This window comes from Podarcis gaigeae (genome assembly GCF_964106915.1).
Source record: "Podarcis gaigeae genome assembly, chromosome: 15".
Lineage (NCBI taxonomy): Eukaryota > Metazoa > Chordata > Lepidosauria > Squamata > Lacertidae > Podarcis > Podarcis gaigeae.
In genome coordinates this window covers 28,291,802-28,312,612 of record NC_139692.1, presented here as the reverse complement: position 1 = coordinate 28,312,612, position 20,811 = coordinate 28,291,802, and the positions used below count along the sequence as shown (strand labels likewise).

The 20,811-nt window shown below is 44.9% G+C and overlaps 1 protein-coding gene and 1 long non-coding RNA gene across 3 annotated transcripts in view; both read left to right on the top strand.

The window, feature by feature from the left end:
* BARX2 (BARX homeobox 2) overlaps nt 1–4,630 on the top strand; it is a 40,900-nt gene extending 36,270 nt beyond the window's left edge. For both annotated transcript variants that reach the window (XM_083714829.1, XM_083714830.1), the window contains exons 3-4: nt 3,062–3,146; nt 4,006–4,630. In XM_083714829.1, coding sequence (XP_083570955.1) covers nt 3,062–3,146; nt 4,006–4,254 — 334 coding nt within the window. In that variant the 3' untranslated portion in view covers nt 4,255–4,630. The remainder of the gene's footprint in view (nt 1–3,061; nt 3,147–4,005) is intronic.
* Nucleotides 1–8,894, top strand: part of LOC310832755 — a 119,956-nt gene extending 111,062 nt beyond the window's left edge. Inside the window, exon 2 of the long non-coding RNA XR_014558410.1 lies at nt 8,250–8,894. This is a non-coding gene — a long non-coding RNA (uncharacterized lncRNA). The remainder of the gene's footprint in view (nt 1–8,249) is intronic.
* The last annotated feature ends 11,917 nt before the right edge of the window (nt 8,895–20,811 follow it).

The following is a 20,811-nucleotide window of genomic DNA, read 5'->3' as shown; positions in this document are numbered from 1 at the left end:
GCAGACACTGAGGTCCAGCGCCGAGGGCCTTCTGATGGTTCCCTCCTTGCAAGAATTGAGATTACAGGGAACCAGGCAGAGCGCCTTCTCAGTAGTGGTGCCTGCCCTGTGGAACACCCTCCCATCGGATGTCAAGGAAATAAACAACTATCTGACTTTTGGAAGACATCTGAAGGCAGCCCTGTTTAGGGAAGTTTTTAATGACTGATGTTTTAATGTATTTTTAATAGTTTGTTAGAAGCCGCCCAGAGTGGCTGGGTAAACCCAGCCAGATGGGTGGGGTATAAATAGTGTATTATTATTATTATTATTATTATTATTATTATTATTATTATTGAAATGTTGGAGGGTACGAGGTTGCCCAAGCAACCAAGCCAGATGGCCCCATGTTCCGACTTGCTATAAGGTTTGCTCCTATGTTTCCAGCCCCTTGAGAAACAGGAAACGAGTGGAAGAAGTAGGTCACCTGTTGTCCCTCTTTAGACCAAGTCCTCTGGGCCTTTTGGGGCTGCAACCAACTGGTAAAACGATTGTCAAGTGAGCACAGCTATTGGAACCCCACCGCAGAGAAAACGACCTGGCAAGTTTCAGGTGATTCAGAGTCATCTACCGTGCAGCCGGTGGTGTGTATGAGACGTGACCGAGTGCACCAAGCTTGGCTTAGGCTGCCCTCGCCCCTTTTGTGTTTCTGGTTCACTGATGCTAATCATGGCAGAGGCACAGCGAAGATGTCATGCCAGGAGGTCTCTTTCAGATTTCTTTGTTCAGCAAGTTTCATCTGAGGAGATTAGTCTTTCACTTGGTCCTTAACCAACGGGCCTTACGTAAACACAGTGGTGCTTGGCTGTGTGTTTGTGTGTGCCTGTGCAGGGGAACTTCCCATATCTTATCAAGGAAATCTCAGGTGAAACCCAGTTTGATCTGAGTGCTATTGAGTTCTGAATCCTCAGGAAGCCGAGTTCCGTCTGGCTTTCCAGGCTTTGTGGAAAACCAGAGGAGCAAATCCACCTTTGCACAAGAAGCTCAGTGAGAGACTGGTCGATTTATTTATCTATTTATTTCATTTATACCCCACAGTTTTCTCTCTCCAAGAAGCTCTGGAAGGTGCTCATGGTTCTCCCCACTATTTAATTCCCACAACAGCCCTGTGAGGTAGGTTAGGCTGAGAGGCAGTGACTGGCCCAAGGTGGGGATTTGAAGCCTCGTCTCCCTGGTCCTAGTCTGACATGCTAACCACTAATAAGAGGTCCTTCATTTCAGTGCTCATGGGCAACATGGTACGCTCAGACACACACCCAGGTCTGAAAGGTTGGTGGCCTCTGTTTTAGCATCACCAAACCCTTAACATTGTTTTTGTCTAGCTTCAGCAATTGTAAATTAATGAAATGGAAATTAAGGTACAAGAAGTCAGAGGTAGAATAATGAAATAACTTTATTGTGTTTAAACGAAAATGTACAAGATTTGGGTTATAACATCTTTGAAATTAGGTAACATGATAAAATGAAGGATACAATAAGTATTGAAACAAGTTAACAAATTGCTGGTGTTCTGTATCACAGAGAATGCAGGGTTTGGAGGATGCGGGGAAGTCCACTAGACTTGCTGGAAAAAAAGAACATGGAAATTTGTAACTTTTTTACTTTATTTCTTATATCTGTCTTCTATTCTTTTTTTCTGTATTTCATAAACTTAATAAAAATATTATATATATAAAAAAACACATTGTTTTTGAACATGCATGAGACAGACCACAGGCCTGCAGAATTGCGCGACCTGAACTTGCGGGTGTTTACTTAAGTCTCTTCTTGGGACCGTCGCTTTAAGGAGCAATTAAAGCAATTTCACTGCCCAGTCCAAGGCATGCTGACTCAGGGAGAAATCCCATTGCGTTCAATGGGGCTTCTTTCCAAGTTAAGACTTATTTGCACCTCTGTTTGTTTGCCCTGCCACTTCCCCCTGGCAAAAGCTGCGGTTTAGCGGAACAAGCAGCGATGGGGTTTCCTGCAGATTGCCATTTGTTCTGATTTAGTGCTAAAGAGCGGGTTTTCCTGAGGAAAGCAGTGGGGCAAAGGCAAAACTGCTTGCACCAGAGTCTAGAAAGGCACGAGACAAGCAGAAAACTGCACAAGACAAGCAGAAGTGTGGATGAGCTCTTAGTGCACCGATCATCGCTGCCTCCGTCTCTCTCCTATAGAAGCCCCACAGGAAATTACTGTGCAGGTGATGCTGTTCAACCTACCTAATCAGCTAAGCTTGCATTCCAGGACTTATTACTGATGGTTCTGTTGTGCTTCTGTGGCATCATGATCTTATTATTCATAACCAGGGGCGTAGCTAGCTGCTCCAGTACCCAGAGCAGTGGGGGCGGGGCGAGTCACCCAGGGGGGCGCCATGGCGATCTGTCTAGGGGGGCTCTGTGGCGAGCTGCCCACAGAGTCCGCCTGGTGGACGCAAGCCCCACACTGCCGTTTTGGGCAGCGTGGGGCCCCGAGCCACCGTGTCACTCCCAGGAGAGACGCGCGCCTCAGGCCTGCTATAGGTCAGGCCCCATGGTAAGTGCCGCCCCCTGCGGTGTGCCATTTTGTCACCCCCTCAGAGATGACACCCAGGGCGGACCGCACCCTTGCACCCCCTTTCTATGCCCCTGTTCATAACATATCTCTCTGCTTTTCCCCTCTTCATCATTTTCTTTCTTAAGTCATGGACCGTATGATATCAGACAAACAAGTCATTGCTCGTTTCTGCACCTCTCAAATGTTTGCATTGTTATTTGCAACAAATTATTTATTTGTGGGGGTGGGGGGAGAAACCAGTTAATTACACCAAAGGGGGAATTACAACTTCTCTTTAGCTTCCTTTAGTTGATTTATTTGGACAGGGCACGTTGTCAGTCGGTGATGCCTATCTTCCCCTGGCTGTTAGTGTTCCTTGGCTTTCCCCTCCAGTGTCTGTACAACTTGTTCGCTTTCCACAGGATGTGAGCTAATCAGATCTTGGCCGTGGATGGCGCGTCTTCCTTTTGTCGTTGATTTGGATTGATTTGGATCTCTTGTTTTCCAGGCTGGATCTGGCTCAGTCCCTGGGCCTAACTCAACTTCAGGTGAAGACTTGGTACCAGAATCGCAGGATGAAGTGGAAGAAAATGGTAGGTACTGTGGTAAACAGAGGCATGCGTATAGGGTGTGCCCAAGGCAAAAATGAAATTAAATGAAAAGGAGCAAAAGGTTTGTGTCACATTTTTAACGTAAAACTTAGTTGTTATTTTTTTAAAAAAATACTTGAATTGCAGTTTCTTTAGACAGTGGGACTCAGTTCAAAGTAAACCCGTATAGGATTGAAGTGTAAGACTTCCTTAGTTGGGTGACATCCCTAAATGTGATTTTCATCCAAGAATCCTCCTGCTTCTCTGACACTTGGGATAATAAAATAATCTTTTATTATTGCCTTTCAGCATCAGAGCGGATTGCCTCCACTATCAGTGTCTCTTAAGATTTATTTACTTAAGAACATTTCTAGCCCCCTTTTCAAACATTAAATTTAATAAATAAAAAGGTCTAAACGGTAAGACAAAAATCTCTGATGCTTTTTGTGCTAATTGAGTACTGCAGAGCAAAAGATGAATCAGTCCCTCTAACAGTGAATTCAGTTGCAGAGTGCTGATAGAATACTAGACAAAATGGGGAAACAAAAGCGAGGTATCTTCAGGCCTGGAGGAAACCCCTAAAAACAACAGGAAAGAAATCAGTAGGGTGGGAAACTCTAAAAACACCCTATTGAGGACTGAGCATGCTCAGTGGGCTTAGAATGCTGACTGACTTTTGAGAGGAGGAATGGAAGAGTAGGGGATGGGATGGAATATCCTGGGAGAGGGCATGGCAGGCTGGTCAGGGCACAGGAACTCTCCATGCTGTAAGGTTTTGTTGCTAGTCCAACTTAACACTTAAAAAAACAACAACCATGAAAGTAGCAATTAGACACTCAGCATGTTGGTTTTTTTGTTCCAGGTTCTGAAAGGCGGGCAGGAGGCCCCCACAAAACCCAAAGGCCGCCCTAAGAAAAACTCCATTCCCAGCTCCGAAGAGATCGAAGCGGAGGAGAAGATGAACAGCCAAGCTCACAAGCCGGCTTTGGAAGAAAGCCAGGCCACGGAAGAGTGTGGGTTGACCGGGGAGCCATTGGATGCCCCTTCAGAGACAGAGGAATCTCCTAAAAACAGAGCTGAAACCCCTCTGGGAGAAACTGCATCAAGTTAAGAGAGAGGGAGAGAGAGAGAGAAAAAACTCCCCACACTTCCCAAAAGGACAATGTACAAACTGGAGGCGTGCACACTTGGTGCCTTATGAAATCGAACAGTATGGGTGGGTCGCTGTGGAGCAAAGTGACCCCGTGTAGGCAGCAGTGACAGTTTCCTTCTTTCCAATGCAGTGTGTGTACACCCTCCCCACAGACAGTGGGGCCTGAGCTCTCCTCCCGAAGAGACTGCATGCTTGCAAATCTGAGACTTTGGAAATGCACAGGGAGGAAGAGGCTCCTTAGCAAACAGCTGCCAGAGAAAACTGTCCCTTTTCATCTTCCCCCTTATTATCCTCATCTGTGAAATGGGTTCAGAGCAGTGACTGCCAAACAAAAGGTCCTTTGTCGTTGTTCCAACATAGCATTCTTCTGCAACCAGTGCTTAATTGGGAACTGGCCAAAGCAAAGGTGTTTTTAACAGGGGTGTTTGGGAATCTGGGATGTTTACGTTCCAGCACCACAAAGATTGGGGGGGGTGAGGGAAATGCAGGAGCAGATGTCCAACTTCCTCAAGTCACTCTCTGACTTGGAGGGCTTGGCAGCACCAGTGGCCCATAGGGGCAAGACTGAAGTGGTGGCAGGGGGTGGGCAAGAGGCTGGGGCAGCGGCAAGAGTTGTGGATGTATTGGTTTGGTTCATGGTGGATGTGGAAGTTGCATTGGCTGCGGCAGGGGCAAGCGGGTAGGCCTGCCTGTAGCCACCCAGAGCTCAGTGGTGGCAATACAAACTTCTGGCGCACATGGAAGGAAAAGTGGTAGCTCAGTGGTAGAGCATCTGCTTTAAAGACAAAAGGCCCCGGGTTCTGTTCCTGGCAGCATCTCCAGGTGGGGCTGGGAAGTTCCATGCATGAAGCTCTGGAGTGCCACAGCCAGTTAGCATAGGAAATCCTGATCTCAATGAAGCAATATTCGAACTCTCAGTAGAAGAGTTCCTTGTTGATGTCAGAAGAGAAGGCATATCTAAGGTCGCCTTGCCATGTTTCCAAAAGTGAAAATCCAGACACAAAAGTTGTTGTGCTTTTCTTTTTTCTTTTCTTTTTTCCTTTTTTGCCCAAAGTTGTTGAGCTATTTTTTAGGAACATCACCAAAAAACCAACACTCTTGATATGGGCTGTCCCAGGTTTTCCCTGGACGTTTTTTCGAAAATTCCGCCTGCATGCCATTTGTGACAGATGAATCCCGGCTATGTCTGGGAATTTCCAGAAGTATGGCAGCCCTAAACTAAGGACTTCAGAAGAGTCTTTGGTGGACCAGGCCCGTGGGCCATCTAGCCCAGCACCCTGTACTCACAGTGGCCAATCTGGGACAGACCACAATAACACTCTCTCAACAGCAGAGCCATTATGGCTAATAGCCATCAGTAGCCCTCTCCTCCTCCATGAATTTGTTAACCCTCTTCTAAAGCCATCGAAGTTGGTGGCTATCACTGCCTCCTGTTGGAGTGAGTAGTCAAGTCAAAGTTTAATTGTTGGTTGTTTCATCCCCCAAAAGGAAATAAAAGTATTCTGTGCCTACTATACAGAACATGCAGAGATACACCATTAAAATACAGGGACCACCAATTTATACATATATACCTTGACCTACACAGATGCGTTTCTGTATTACAGTGGTACCTCGGGTTACATACGCTTCAGGTTACAGACACTGCTAACCCAGAAATAGGACCTCGGGTTAAGAACTTTGCTTCAGGATGAGAACAGAAATTGTGCTCCAGTGGTGCGGCGGCAGTGGGAGGCCCCATTAGCTAAAGTGGTGCTTCAGGTTAAGAACAGTTTCAGGTTAAGAACGGACCTCCGGAACGAATTAAGTACTTAACCCAAGGTACCACTGTACATTGCTGATCCAGTCCACTGTATTGTCTTTGAGGAACGTTCTTCTCCTTTTTGGGGCTGCAGCCGCCAGACCTAGCAGAGGGAGTGGTTTAACTATGTGCTGCGTGAAGAGGTGTTTTCTGTACCCCAGAAGCATGCATGCATCAAGATCAGGGCCACTACCAAAGATCAGCAGTTCGGGGCACCTGCCAAGGCCTGGACCTCTTCTGGAGGCCCACAACCAAACCCTAGCCTGTTCCTTCTGCTCTCAGCTGCCTGTTCATCTGCCTTCTGAGTGTAAAAGCAGTGAGGGAGGGAAGAAGGGTCTGTTTCCTCTACTTGGCAGTGGCTTGGTTTAGGCCAGAAGAGAAAGAACCAGCAAATGTGCCTTGGTGACTCTGGCAAGTCAAGCTCAGTATTGTTTACGCTGGGCAGCTGTGGCTCTCCAAGGTTTCAGGCAGAGGACTCTTCTAGATCTACCTGGACCTCTCCTAGACCTACCAAGGGTCAAACCCAGCACCTTCTGAATGCAAGGCAGCTGCTTTACCGCTGAGCCATGGAGCTGGGAGTTTGTGCATTGAGATTCATATGACTGCAGTGAAAAGAGGGGAAAGTGACAAGGGAACTACAGGAGGGCTGTCTGCTGGCCACCTGTTCTTTGATAGAATGCTGGAAGGATGATGGCAGGACGTTTGGGGGAAGAATCAGGAGCAGGTCTTGGGCTCAGTGGGGGTGCAACTGTTGCATCTCCCTAAAGACAGCGGGGCAATAAGTTGAGTTTAAGTTGCCATAACTGAGGGTTGATTCACACTGTTTCACGCTTGATCATTGAGCCTGGTCTACATCAGGAATGGAGAATCAAGCTATGTGCACACCATGCCATTAAAATACTCCCCCCCCCGCCCAAAAAATCCTGGGAACTGTAGTACACCTCCCATGGAGCTATAATTCCCAACATCCTTAAGAAACTACAGTTTCCAGGATTCTTTGGGGGGAGGGGAACCCATGGCTGTTAAGATTTACATGTGGGAGGTGGGTGTGACCTGCTCCCTCCCCAGAGTGGTTTTAACAATTTGCTCCTTTTTCCTCAGGGAACTCTGGGAATTGTAGTTCTGTAAGGGGGATGGGGGAACCTCCTAACAACTCTCAGAACCTTTGAGAAACTACCATCCCCAAGATTTTTTTTGGGGGGAAGCCATGTAGTTTAGGTGGGGCCTGAGTTCCGATCCACGCATTGGTCCAGGAGATGCAGATAAAATCAGTTTGCATTGAAATTTGCAAAGACCATTTCCCTCAGTTATCTGCAGTCTATTTCTGTGGCAGAATGAGGCAGGTCAGACATGCTCAGAATGGATTTAAAAGTGCAATCCTATAGATTTTGCATTAGACGTAGAACCCCACTGAGGTAAATGGTACTTACTCTTCAGTAGGTGGGTATAGGAATACAACCCAAATTTAACTAATTTAGCCAGTTGATTGACTCACCCACAAAAATCTAAACATGTTTAGTCAGCAGTAAACTACATTGAGTTCAATGGGATTCACTTGCTGATGAGAAAGGGTTGCAACTTGAGACAGGCGAATCAATCAACGTCACTTCCCACTTTTCCAATCTGACATTCAGTTCTCGAATCAGTCCGCAATTTTATTTCATTTTTTTAAAAGACCTTATGAAAATTCATCAGCACCTTAGCATAGATTTTTCTAACATATGCATGCTTCTGCATGCAGTTTTGCCTAATACACACCAGCAGCTGTGCATTAAAAGGAACTTTGCATGCTGTTTCCACCAACGTATGCATTTTTATGCACATCTTACCTTAGTGTGGACGCGGGTGGTGCTGTGGGTTAAACCACAGAGCCTAGGACTTGCTGAACAGAAGGTCGGCAGTTTGAATCCCCACAATGGGGTGAGCTCCTGTTGCTCAGTCCCTGCTCCTGCCAACCTAGCAGTTCGAAAGCATGTCAAAGTGCAAGTAGATAAATAGGTACCGCTCTGGCTGGAAGGTAAATGGTGTTTCTGTGCGCTGCTCTGGTTCGCCAGAAGCGGCTTAGTCATGCTGGCCACATGACTCTGTCAGCCAATAAAGCGAGATGAGCGCCGCAACCCCAGAGTCGGTCACGACTGGACCCAATGGTCAGGGGTCCCTTTACCTTTACCTTAGTGTACACATGTACATTTAGAGAACTGGATTGCAAAATTCAGGAAAGTGTTGAATTTAGAGGATGAGTGCCTTTTTTGTCCGTGTATCATTTTGAGAAGCGTGCATTTAATAAGAGCTGCCTTTAAACACAGACTGAATCAAATTTATCCTTCATCCCTCCTTGTGGACCTAAATGTTGCAGCATCATTATTTAAAGACCAGTCTTTTTTTTTCCAACTGAAGTTCCCAGAAATAAGGTGTGAACTGATTCTTAGCTCGAGCCCTTTGTGAAGCCTATATCAACCCAAGGAGATTTTCGGTGTCTACAGCAACACCAGTGTTTTTAGAGCTTTTGCAGATTTGGATACATTGGTCTCTAGATTTATATGGCACTTACTGTAGGAGCACTGAAATATCTGGGGGTGGCGGGGAGGAGAGCGAGCCACGGAATTCAGAAGAAAACTTTGCAGGAGGAGCGTCGCATTTATTTTCCAGCCCCGTGTGCCAAGATTAGATAAGCATCGTGTTTCCTATAGTCTTGTTCGAGGGTGCATTTTTGCCCAAAGGCTGCAAAGAGATGTATCAAGATAACCTTTATTTTTTAATTAAAAATAAAATATATAAATAAAGGAATTGAGCGGAATCTCTCTCTCTCTCTCTCTCTCTCTCTCTCTCTCTCTCGTCCAAGGTTCTGAGAACTGGGTTTCTTCCTCTGCATTTTGCTGTCACGGGGCCAAAAAGCCTGGGGGTGGGGGAATTGAAGACCCTGTACTTCCCAGGGACAACAAAGCCCTGAGAGAGCACACCAGCTCTTAGATGTGTCCCTCAACCAGAAAATTTGCATTTAGGCTGATTTAGGACCTGGCTCGGTCATGGGAACATGAGAAGAGCCCTGTGGGATGAGAATGAAAGATCCTCACAAGGTGGTGGACTCTCTTTCATTGGAGGCATTTAAAGAGAAGCCGGATGCTCTTCCTCCGTCAGGAATTCTTTAGCTGTGATTCCTGCATCTCAGGGGGTTGGATGATGACCTTTGGGGGACCACTCTAACTTTACCATTCTATGAATCTATGATCCAGTTCTCACAGTGGCCAGGGGTTACTCTGGACAACTTATTTACTGAGCATTCTGATTTCCTTGGGCAAAACCTGCACAGAGGTTAGATTACAGTGGTACCTCAAGTTACCGTACATACGCTTCAGGTTACAGACTCCTCTAACCCATAAATAAGAACTTTGCTTCAGGATGAGGACAGAAATCATGCTCTGGTGGTGCGGCAGCAGCAGGAGGCCCCATTAGCTAAAGTGGTGCTTCAGCTTAAGAACAGTTTCAGGTTAAGAACGGACCTCCGGAATGAATTAAGTTCTTAGCCCGAGGTACCACTGTATATTGAATCTTTCTGCTTTCGTGTGTGTGAAATCATCCTGATTTGCTTCCCAGTAATCACTCCTTCAATACACACTTTTCAGTGCTTTTGCCCTTCACTTTCCTAACCTCAAGGTTGGTTTGTGAATTTCAGGAGCCTAGATCTTTTCCTGCAAGCTACTGGCCATCTTGAGGTTTCCTAGCCAGATGCCCACAAGCGAGACCTGTATGTGTGACTTTTCACAGTGCCATGAATTATTATTATTATTATTACTATTATTATTATTATTATTATTATTATTATTATTATTATTATTATTATTATTACTATTATTATTATTTCTATACTGCTTTATATTTTTGGGGCAGGGATCTCAAAGCAGTTTGCAATCTACATTAAAACAGCATATAAAACAATCCAGAATAAAACCTTATTGAAGAAAGTCAAATATAAGTATACATTTAAATACAATTAACATTCAGTCGGACATAATGAACAGCAAACTAAAATATTATCCTAAACACTGAATGTGTGTGTACGTGCAGCTCTGCTTGAGATGTGGCAACATGAGTCCTCTGCCTGAGTGCTGCCATGTGGGCAAGGAAGGTGGATGTGGCCATGCCCTTATCCTGCACTCTCGATCCCAAATGTGGATTGGAATCCCTGCATTGCAGAGGGTTGAACTGGATCACCCTTTGGGTGCCCTCTGACTCTACAGTTCTATGGGTCGATAAACCCCCGCCCCCATTGACTTGAAAGCATGAATGTGGAAGTGTGGGAAAGCAATGCATCCCTTTATCATTCTTTACCCTCTGGGGCTGCCAACTTTTATTCCTGGCAGCCCGCCTGTTGCCCTTATCAGCTCTGCTAACAAAAAGGTTGGAAATGTTGCCTGCCATGAAAGGCTTCATAAGATGGTTTGCTTATCTGTGGTGCGGTTGTTAAAGGCACTGGAGATCTGGCAGGAGAACGGCAGGTAGACAACTGCCTTATCAACTCCTGGAAGCCCAAGACTCCAATTAAGTGTCTCTATATGTTGGATCTGCAACAAAATGTTACAGTACAGAGTGTTCCTGCTCAGGGCTCCAGCTCGCACAGTCATGCCCTTTTTGGGGACACACCATTCCACCCCCCACCCTGATTTGCATTTCTCTCTTTCTCTACCCCTCAACAGTCAGCATTCTACGCCCACTTAGCATCTTTCATTTATTTCATTTAGTGTTTGTTTTTGTTTATAGTGACCCAATATATTTTTTTTTCTGGTGCATTAGACTCAGATCTAAGCCACCCAGCTAAGCTAGTCTGCAGCAGAGGATCCCAACAGAACAGCATCTTAAACTAGTTACATACTGTAGAAATCCCTTCTCTTGTGGTCGAATTAAAAGGATGCTGGCTCAGCTACAATATATTGGAGAAGGAGTCTGGGAGGACAAGAGTTAACATCCACCTGCCCTTAAGGAGTGTCCATATGTGCATGTTAAACAGTTCAATAAATTGTTCTGTGCATACTTAAGTTCACAAAGATGTGAACATGAGCCCAAATACTTCCAGTGGCAAGCGAGGGAGCAATATTATTAACTTTCAACAACAATTATTATTATTATTCTGTTGTTGAAAGTTAAGAACATTGCTACAAGCAATATATCACAGCTTCTATATCCTACATATAGTTAGAGTATTTAAAATGAGAGTCGTCTTAGAGAGCCATAGTTAAAAGGATAAGTCAGCAAATGTGTCCTCTTTTTTGCTCTTCAAAATATGGCAACCCTCAGAAAACGAATGTGGTGCCCTCCATGTAATGCCTCTGGTCCTGCGTACCTCTGTCATGTGGCCCCCAGAAGGGAATGTGGCCCTTGAACCCTGAAAAATGTTATCCACCCCTGAACTAAGCCATGCTTTTTGTGTCATGTCAAAACACAGCCCAGAAAACCAAGATGCCACGAAGTCTGAAGCAGACAGAAATGCAAGAAAGCCACCGGACAGCCCCACACACCCTCTGGGGTGATCCTGTCTTGTTGCCATCTGGACTCCATGAAGGAGGGAACCCAGAAAGATCTCCTGGTGGGTGCCCCCACTGTAAAAGGCTAGTGTCTTGCTTCGTCGCTCATTCACACAAGTAGAACAGACTCCCCACTCAAGGAGCATGGTGGTCCAGCAATGGTGGGCACTCTCATTCTCACAGAATCACAGAATCGTAGAATAGGAAGAGACCCCAAGGATACTGTAGTCCTACCACCGCCACATCATTGCAAGAGATTTGGAATGACTGATTCAGGATACAGTTCTTATGCCGCAGGTAATAATAATCTGAACTGGGTTGCTGAATTGTGATATTTCACAAGCACACATCCTTAAGTTACTCCCTTTCAAATAATTTATTTATTTTTGTACATATCAGTCTTCATTGACTGTCAGCTGCCATGGCGACCTGTTGGCAGGCAGAAAGGTAGGATAGAAACATTGTTAATAAAAGAAGGCATTTATTGGCCTCAACCCAATGGCTTCCGCAAGTCTTCCCTTCCTCCAGTTGTGCTTCTTGGCTTCCCACCTTCTCAGCTGCAGCCCCTGGTTTGCATTCCCGGCTAGTCATTGGTCCATTAAGAATATACAAACATAAGGAGAGCCTGCTGCTGGATCAGGCCAACGACCCATCTAGTCCAGCATCCTGTTTTTGTAGTTGCCAGCTATATGCCTGAATGGAAACCCACAAGCACAGGAGCAACTCTCCCCTCCTGCAGTTTCCAACAACTGGTATTCAGAAGCATTATCACCTAACACATTTGCCGACTTCTCCTTTTAACTATGGCTCTCCTTGAGGGCACAAGGAGAAGGGGACAACAGAGGATGAGATGGTGACAGCAGTCATGAAATTAAAAGACACCTGCTTCTTGGGAGAAAAGCAATGACAAACCTAGGCAGCATCTTAAAAAGCAGAGACATCACCTTGCCAACAAAGGTCCATATAGTTAAAGCTATGGTTTTACCAGTAGTGATGTATGGAAGTGAGAGCTGGATCATAAAGAAGGCTGATCACCGAAGAATTGATGCTTTTGAATTATGGTGCTGGAGGAGACTCTTGAGAGTCCCATGGACTGCAAGAAGATCAAACCTATCCATTCTTAAGGAAATCAGCCCTGAGTGCTCACTGGAAGGACAGATCCTGAAGCTGAGGCTCCAATACTTTGGCCACCTCATGAGAAGAGAAGACTCCCTGGAAAAGACCCTGATGTTGGGAAAGATGGAGGGCACAAGGAGAAGGGGATGACAGAGGACGAGATGGTTGGACAGTGTTCTCGAAGCTACCAGCATGAGTTTGACCAAATTGCAGGAGGCAGTGGAAGACAGGAGTGCCTGGCGTGCTCTGGTCATGAAGAGTCGGACATGACTAAATGACTAAACAACATCAAATTACTTAACAACCGTGTCTGCAGAACATAGCCACTGTGGCTCGCAGCCACCGATAGCCCCTTCCTCCATGAATTTATTTCATCCTCTTTCAAAGCCATCTAGGCTGGTGGCCATCACTCCCTCCTATGGGAGTGAGTTCCACAGTTTAACTATGTGTTGCATGAGTAAGTACTTTCTTTTTCTTCGTCCTGAGTCTTCCAGTACAGAGCCAATGTGGTGTAGTGGTTAAGAGCGGTAGACTCGTAATCTGGTGAACTGGGTTCGCGTCTCTGCTCCTCCACATGCAGCTGCTGGGTGACCTTAGGCTAGTCACACTTCTCTGAAGTCTCTCAGCCTCACTCTCCTCACAGAGTGTTTGTTGTGGGGGAAGATGGGAAAGGAGAATGTTAGCCGCTTTGATGCTCCTTCGGGTAGTGATAAAGCGGGATATCAAATCCAAACCTCCCTTCTCCTCCTCCTCCTCCTCCTCCTTCTTCTTCTTCCAACATCCCAACATCCACCCATGAGTTTGAGTATTATGAGAGAGGGAGAATTCATTAATTTCAAGAAGCTAAGTTAGACACAACCCAAGGATGGTCCTCTTTCCTGCGAATGTTCTTTGTGGAAACATGACCAAACTCTCCTAAAAGTCTTAAATAACCCTCATCTACCAGCCGTTGCATGCTGAAGCTGTCTCGGGTCCTCAAGTTTCTCCTCATTTGCCTCCGAGATTAACAATTGGCCTGGGCCCAACTCTCTCTCTCTCCCCCCCCCCCTTGCACCGAAACTTCTTGAGACTTAGACAGATCTGCAGGTGCAGTCTTTGGCCTCAAAATATCATTTAGCCCTTGGAGAAAGCCAGCAGCTCTGTTATCAGGTGGGAACTTTCTGACAAGTCTGTACAGGGTTGAGCTGGGTGGTGGGGGTGGAAAGCACCTATTAGCAGAACAGTTCCATGGAAGACATAAGCTCATGTTCAATTCTCACCCCCACCCCCAATGATGGCTGTTCACTTTGGGGCAGCAGTTTATACGTACAATCCAGCAGAATCACACCGTAAATCTGTCCTGTTTCCAGTTTCTGGGAGGGGAAGGGGTTGCGTGTTTGGAACCTAAAACAAAAACCAGCAACCCAAAAGAGCTTCTCTCTTTAATGTACAAAATTATTATGACAAGAAGAAGACGGGGCTCAAGGCTTTCCTCTGAAATACTAGGGTGCATGGGCATAGCCAGGGTTTATGTTAGGGGAGGGCAGGACACCCACCTGTCATCATCCCCTGTCTGGCTCTGTCCAAGCTACCTGCACCACGATTGGTCAGTTTGCAGAAGCCATGCCTATCACTCAGTTGGGTTACCCGTTGCATCACTAGAATGCACGCAGCATTCTCCAACTGACCTCAGCAAGCATTTGTTCTACCTGCCCGCAGACTGTCTCGTCAGAGTGGTGCATGCTCTAGTTATCTCCTGCTTGGACTACTGCAATGCACTCTATGTGGGGCTACTTTTTAAGGTGACCCGGAAACTGCAATTAATCCAGAATGTGGCAGCTAGACTAGTGACTGGGAGTGGCCGCCGGGACCACATAACACTGGTCCTGAGAGATCTGCATTGGCTCTCAGTACGTTTCCGAGCACAATTCAAAGTGTTGGTGCTGACCTTTAAAGCCCTAAACGACCTCGGTCCAGTATACCCGAAGGAGCGTCTCCACCCCATCGTTCAGCCCGGACACTAAGGTCCAGCTCCGAGGGCCATCTGGTGGTTCCCTCCTTGTGAGAATTGAGGTTACAGGGAACCAGACAGAGGGCCTTCTCGGTAGTGGCGCCCACCCTGTGGAACACCCTCCCTTCAGATGTGAAGGAAATAAACAGCTATCCTATCTTTAAAAGACACCTGAAGGCAGCCCTGTTTAGGGAAGTTTTTAATATTTAATGCTGTACTGTTTTAAACATTTGATTGGGAGCCGCCCAGAGTGGCTGGGGAAACTCAGCCAGATAGGCAGGGTATAAATAATAAATTATTTTATTATTATTATTATTTCAATTTCAAATATGTTGATTATTTCTACTTTTAGCTAAGTATTTTTATTTGTTTACTTGATTTGGGGGTGGCAGCTGCTCCCAACCCCGCCCTTCCAGCTATGCCCATACTAGAGTGGCGTGTGTCTGTGTGTTTGTGTATAGAGGAATATTACAACATGCAGACAGGTGAACTAATGTCAGTGTACTGGAAGAAGCAAAGATCACCAGTGTCGAAGCAATCAACTTCATTGGACTGGTCCTGTTGTGCAGGTGCCTGATTATTGTCTCCCAATGCAACTACTCTATTCCAAACTTAAAAATGGAAAGCGTAATGCTGGTGGTCAACAAAAGAGGTTTAAAGACTCTCTCAAGGCAAATCTAAAAAAAAATGTAACATAAACACCGATAACTAGGAAACATTAGCCTGTAAGCACTCCAGTTGGAGAACAGCCTTTACCAAAGGTGTCATGGGCTTTGAAGACGCTTGAACTCAGGATGAAAGGGAGAAATGTGCTAAGAGGAAGGCACGCTTGGCAAACCCTCACCATGATCAACTCCTGCGCGGAAACCTATGTCCCTACTGTGAAAGGATTTGTGGATCCAGAACTGGCCTCTATAGTCACTTACAGACCCACTGTTAAAACCATGTTTATGGAAGACAATCTTACTTGGCTACAAGTGATTGCCAAAGAAGAAGAAGTGTCTGTGTATAGGGACATCTTATGCATAGAGGAATATTACAATATGCAGCCGAGGGTGTTACAACCCATAATAACTCAAGAAGAGCTTTGCTGGGCTGGGTCAAAGAGCCTTTGTGTCTAGCATCTTGTTCTCACAATGGCCTGCCAGATATCTACCACCTCATCCTCCAAGGAGCTCAATGGGATTTCCCTGTATGAAGTTTGCAACGCGCTTAACTGAATCACGTTTTTGATGTGTCTAGATCCAGCCAAAGTCAATGGATTTCCATATACCATATTTTTTGCACTATAAGATGCACCAGACCATAAGACGCACCTAGTTTTTGGAGGAGGAAAACAAGAAAAAAAATATTATGAATCCCAGAAGCCAGAACACCAAGAGGGATTGCTGCGCAGCGCTCCCTCTCGCTGTTCTGGCTTCTGGGATAGCCGCACAGCCTGCATTCGCTCCATAACACACACACACACACACACATTTCCCCTTACTTTTTAGGAGGGAAAAAGTGTGTCTTATAGAGCGAAAAATATGGTAGCTGCGTTTCAGTTCACTTACTAGTTTGAGAAGTACAAATTAGGTAGTTCCTCATTAAAATACAAACAAAATCAGATTTCTCATCCATCCCTAGTTGAGTGTGCACAGCAACAATGCCTTTCTCACACTTTTTTTTTTTTTAGCTCTTGGGGTGGGGTTGGGGGGTGGCTATTATCCATCTCAGGTAACTTGGTCACTCTATGTACTGTAAATTCTTCTTAAGTAAACCAATCTGTTCATCCTAGACCCAAATTCTCACCATCATTTCAGGCTTGTAGACTTTTGTGTTAGGTGAAAAAATGTAGAACTGGGAAGAGAAATCCATCATTTCTGCTTAGAAACGGTTTACAAAGGTTTTCATTAAATCCAAATTCAAAAGCACAAATGCATAAGAAGGAGTTCAGAACAAAAGCCCATATGGTCCAGCATCTGGTTTTCACAGTGGCCAAAACTGATTAGCTTGAATATGATATCTAGAGGGTTTTTTAAAAAGTATTTTTTTATTGCAATTTTCACTGCAATTATACAAAGCTATAAGAGTAAACAACAACCCAGCAAAGAAAAAGCAAATAAACAAGACAAGACCAAGGTGCAAGACCAAGTAATTATCCAGGACATTATCTCATGTGTGCCTTACACTGCGTAACATAAAAGAATGCATTTTAGCCATTGTGCAACTAAAAGCAAGCATAAGGACTGTATGGAAGGAGTCCAACAAAGGAATTATATCTTCCAAATGTCTGTGGAGGCCAGTGAGAGAGATTAAGGGGGATGTTCATCATTAGTATATGAGACAAAGTCCCACCAAGCAGCCAAAAAGGAATCCAGCTTTGCTTTTCCAGTCAAAAATCTAATGCATCAGGTATGATTTTTTTCTTGCAAGACAATGTTCCGTATATTATGCCACCAAGTGGAATTACTAATATTTTTCAATGTTTTCCAGTTTTGTACAAGTGTTATACGGGCCGTGACCGATTTTAAAAGGTGAAACTGGTTGCTAGAGTTGAGTAGCTGAATTTGATCGAATTAGCTTGCAAGAGTTGAGTAGCTGAATTTTATCAAATTAGCTTGCATAGAAAGCAAGCCGCTCAAACGCTGATCTGAATGACAGAAACAATTTCGTGTCTCCGCTCTGGCACTCAGCTTGAACTCAGACCTGCCCTGGCTGCTGAAGCACATCGGTGCTGCCAAGAGGGAAAGGTGTGCTCCTAGGTTGCTGCCAGACAAACAAGGTGAGCTAACCCCTCTGGTCTGTTCCGACATGTCCATTACCCAGTGGAAACACTGAGGCTATTGTTTCCTCGAACAATCCAGCAGAGGAGGTGGCCCATGATTCTCCGCAGGCACCTGCAAATTGACTTCGCCAACTCTGGTTTGGTAAGACAACTCATTAGGTGAAGGAGTTCCCTTGTACAGGAGGTGAGTTATCATGCAGGGGCAATTTCCATATATATGCGCCAGTGGTTCATGTTCTCCTGTCCTGCCCCCTTCATAAAGATCTGAGGAATGAGACCATTAAACCACTCTTACTTACCATCCCAGGCCACCCATCTGCGGCCACATTGTCCTTTCTTTTATCAGATCAAAATGATTGCTAGGTTTATCGAGGGTGCAATGAGATTAAGGGCCACTATCTGAATGATAATCTTGGTCATTTGATTGCCCCTTTTACCCATTGTTGTCTTTTCAGTTGTATATATTGCTTGTTTTATGTTGCTATGGCCGCTGGCTAATGAGAATAAAGTTTATCTATCTATATCTATCTATCTATCTATCTATCTATCTATCTATCTATCTATCTATCTATCATCTATCTATCTATCTATCTATCTATCTAATCTATCATCTATCTATCTATCTATCTATCTATCTATCTATCTATCTATCATCTATCTATCTTCTATCATCTATCTATCTATCTATCTATCATCTATCTATCTATCTATATCTATCTATCTATCTATCTATCTATCTATCTATCTATCTAATCTATCATCTATCATCTATCTATCTATCTATCTATCTATCTATCTTCTATCATCTATCTATCTATCATCTATATCTATCTATCTATCTATCTATCTATCTATCTATCTATCTAGCTATCTAGCTATCTATCTAGCTATCATCATCATCTATCATCTATCATCTATCTATATGCACCTATGCATAAAATCAGAAAGAACTAGTCTGCAGCAGACAAAAATAATATCCACTGCAGGTACAGAGGGAGGGGCATATCTCTTGGTTTATTTTCACCTCAGTTCCCCATTTTCCCCCAACCTTAAACTCAGTTCTCCACATTTCTGCATCCGTTTGCAGTTTTTGTTTTTAAATAAAAATGGAGTCCTCGTGAAAATTCATTTTCATTCTAATTTTTCCTAATGCATCCATGTTTGTGTGCAATTTCCCCAAATAAATCTCCATATTTCCCCCTACTTATATGTGTGTTTCTAATGCACGCTTTACCCTAGTACATGTATCTCTGAACCCCATTATTCGACTGGAGAACTGCACTGAAACATTTGGAGGTGCGCAAATTTTGGAAGGTGGCTGTGTTTCAGGGCTCATATTGTTTATTGGAAAATGCAGATTAGGTGGGTTCACCCTGAAATGAGAACTGTTATCACATTTCTGATATATAATGAAATGAGGAAAATGTTTAAATGGGCTGTTTCCAAAAGACCACGAGCTTTTCTTATAGGTATAATAGGATGTTCCAAAGCTGACAGCGAAATTAAGAGATCAAAATGATGAAAATTTCTAGAGAAGAATGGAGAGGCCTCTTCTTGACTATTAAAAATCATTATAGTCTAATGAAACTGCGGGCAGGATTTGAGACAAAAGCAGGGGAAGAAAAAATGGCAAAATAATTGTAATAGGGGAACTTTTTGTAATAGATAAAGATATAATGCAGTAGAAAGGGTTTGAGCAAAAACATTGTGGAGGTGAGGGTGGGAACCCTTCCTATTGTTTCATAACAATGTAATTAATTTGAAAGTTATTGTGAAAAGGTGTGTGTGTGTGGTATCACATTTCAGCCCCATCCCTATATATAACCACAGACTGAAAATATTAATGGGGAGCTTAAGAAGAGACCTGCTGGATCACGTAGAAGGCCCATCCAGTCTGGCATCCTGATACAATAGTAGTAGTAGTGGTAGTAGTAGTAGTAGTAGTAGTGGTGGTAGTAGTAGTAGTAATAATTTATTATTTATACCCCGCCTATCTGGCTAGATTTCCCCAATCACTCTGGGTGGCTCCCTACAAAATATTAAAAACACAACTTCCCTAAACAGGGCTGCCTTCAGATGTCTTCTAAAAGTCAGATAGTTGTTTATTTCCTTGACATCTGACGGGAGGGTGTTCCACAGGGCCACCACCAAGAAGGCCCTCTGCCTGGTAACTGGAGGGGGGGTCGGTCATGGGCCCACCTGAACTAGCCCTGCTCTGACCACTGACACATGTCCAGTCGTGCCTCCCACTGCCAGCACCATATCTCCACCACGATCTGTGCATTCATACTGTGAGTGAAAGGGGCTGCCCACATTTAGCTGTGTGTAGAACTACTCTGGCAAAATAAGGTTCCCTTTGTGGGGAGAGGAGGCATGGAGGGGACTTTCCTGCACTCTTTGAATATGTGGGAAGCATTTCTGCTCCGCCAGTGTTCGCAAGCATGGCTGGGGCAGAGCAGGTGGCGCTAACCGAAGTGCACAGGCTGCACTGAGCCACCCAGAGGAATCTGGGTCAGGGACCAGGGCATCAGGCGAGAAGGTGGCAGCCATGTTGCTGTGGGATGCAGAGCAAGGCGCTTCACACATCCCAGAAACCGCTGACCTACAGCTAAAACAAATTCAGGCTCATTTTGCCACCGATACGCCTCTGCCAGTGTGGTGTAGTGGTTAAGAGCGGTAGACTTGTAATCTGGTGGACCAGGTTCGCTTCCCCGCTCCTCCATATGCAGCTGCTGGGTGACCTTGGGCTAGTCACACTTCTCTGAAGTCTCTCAGCCTCACTCACCTCACAGAGTGTTTGTTGTGGGGGTGGAAAGGAAAGGAGAATGTTAGCCGCTTTGAGACTCCTTCGAGTAGTGATAAAGCGGGATATCAAATCCAAACTCTCCTCCTCCTCCTTCTGCCACTTCCCCCTTCCTCACCTGTGGCCACAAGTCTCCCCAGCTGAACAAATTAAACATCTTCTGTTTGAACCTTTAAATGCCTGCTGTCAGGCTTATGCAGGCAATTAAGAATACATTTCCCCATAGTTGGTTGATTCCTGAATTTAAATTTTTAAATATGTTTTTTACCGTATGGTTTGTTGTTGTTTTTTCTATAATTGTTGTAAACCACTCCAACACTGAGCCAGTGAGAGTGCGGGACAGAGATGTGGGAGACCAGGGTTCGAATCCCCACTCACCCATGAAGTTCACTGGTTACCTTGGGCCAGTCACTCACTCTCAGCCTAACCTACCTCACAGGGATGTTGTGAGAATTTAAATGCAAGCCTTCCTGACATTTCCCCGGGATGGGGATGAGATTGAGATAGGAGCCAGGTTTG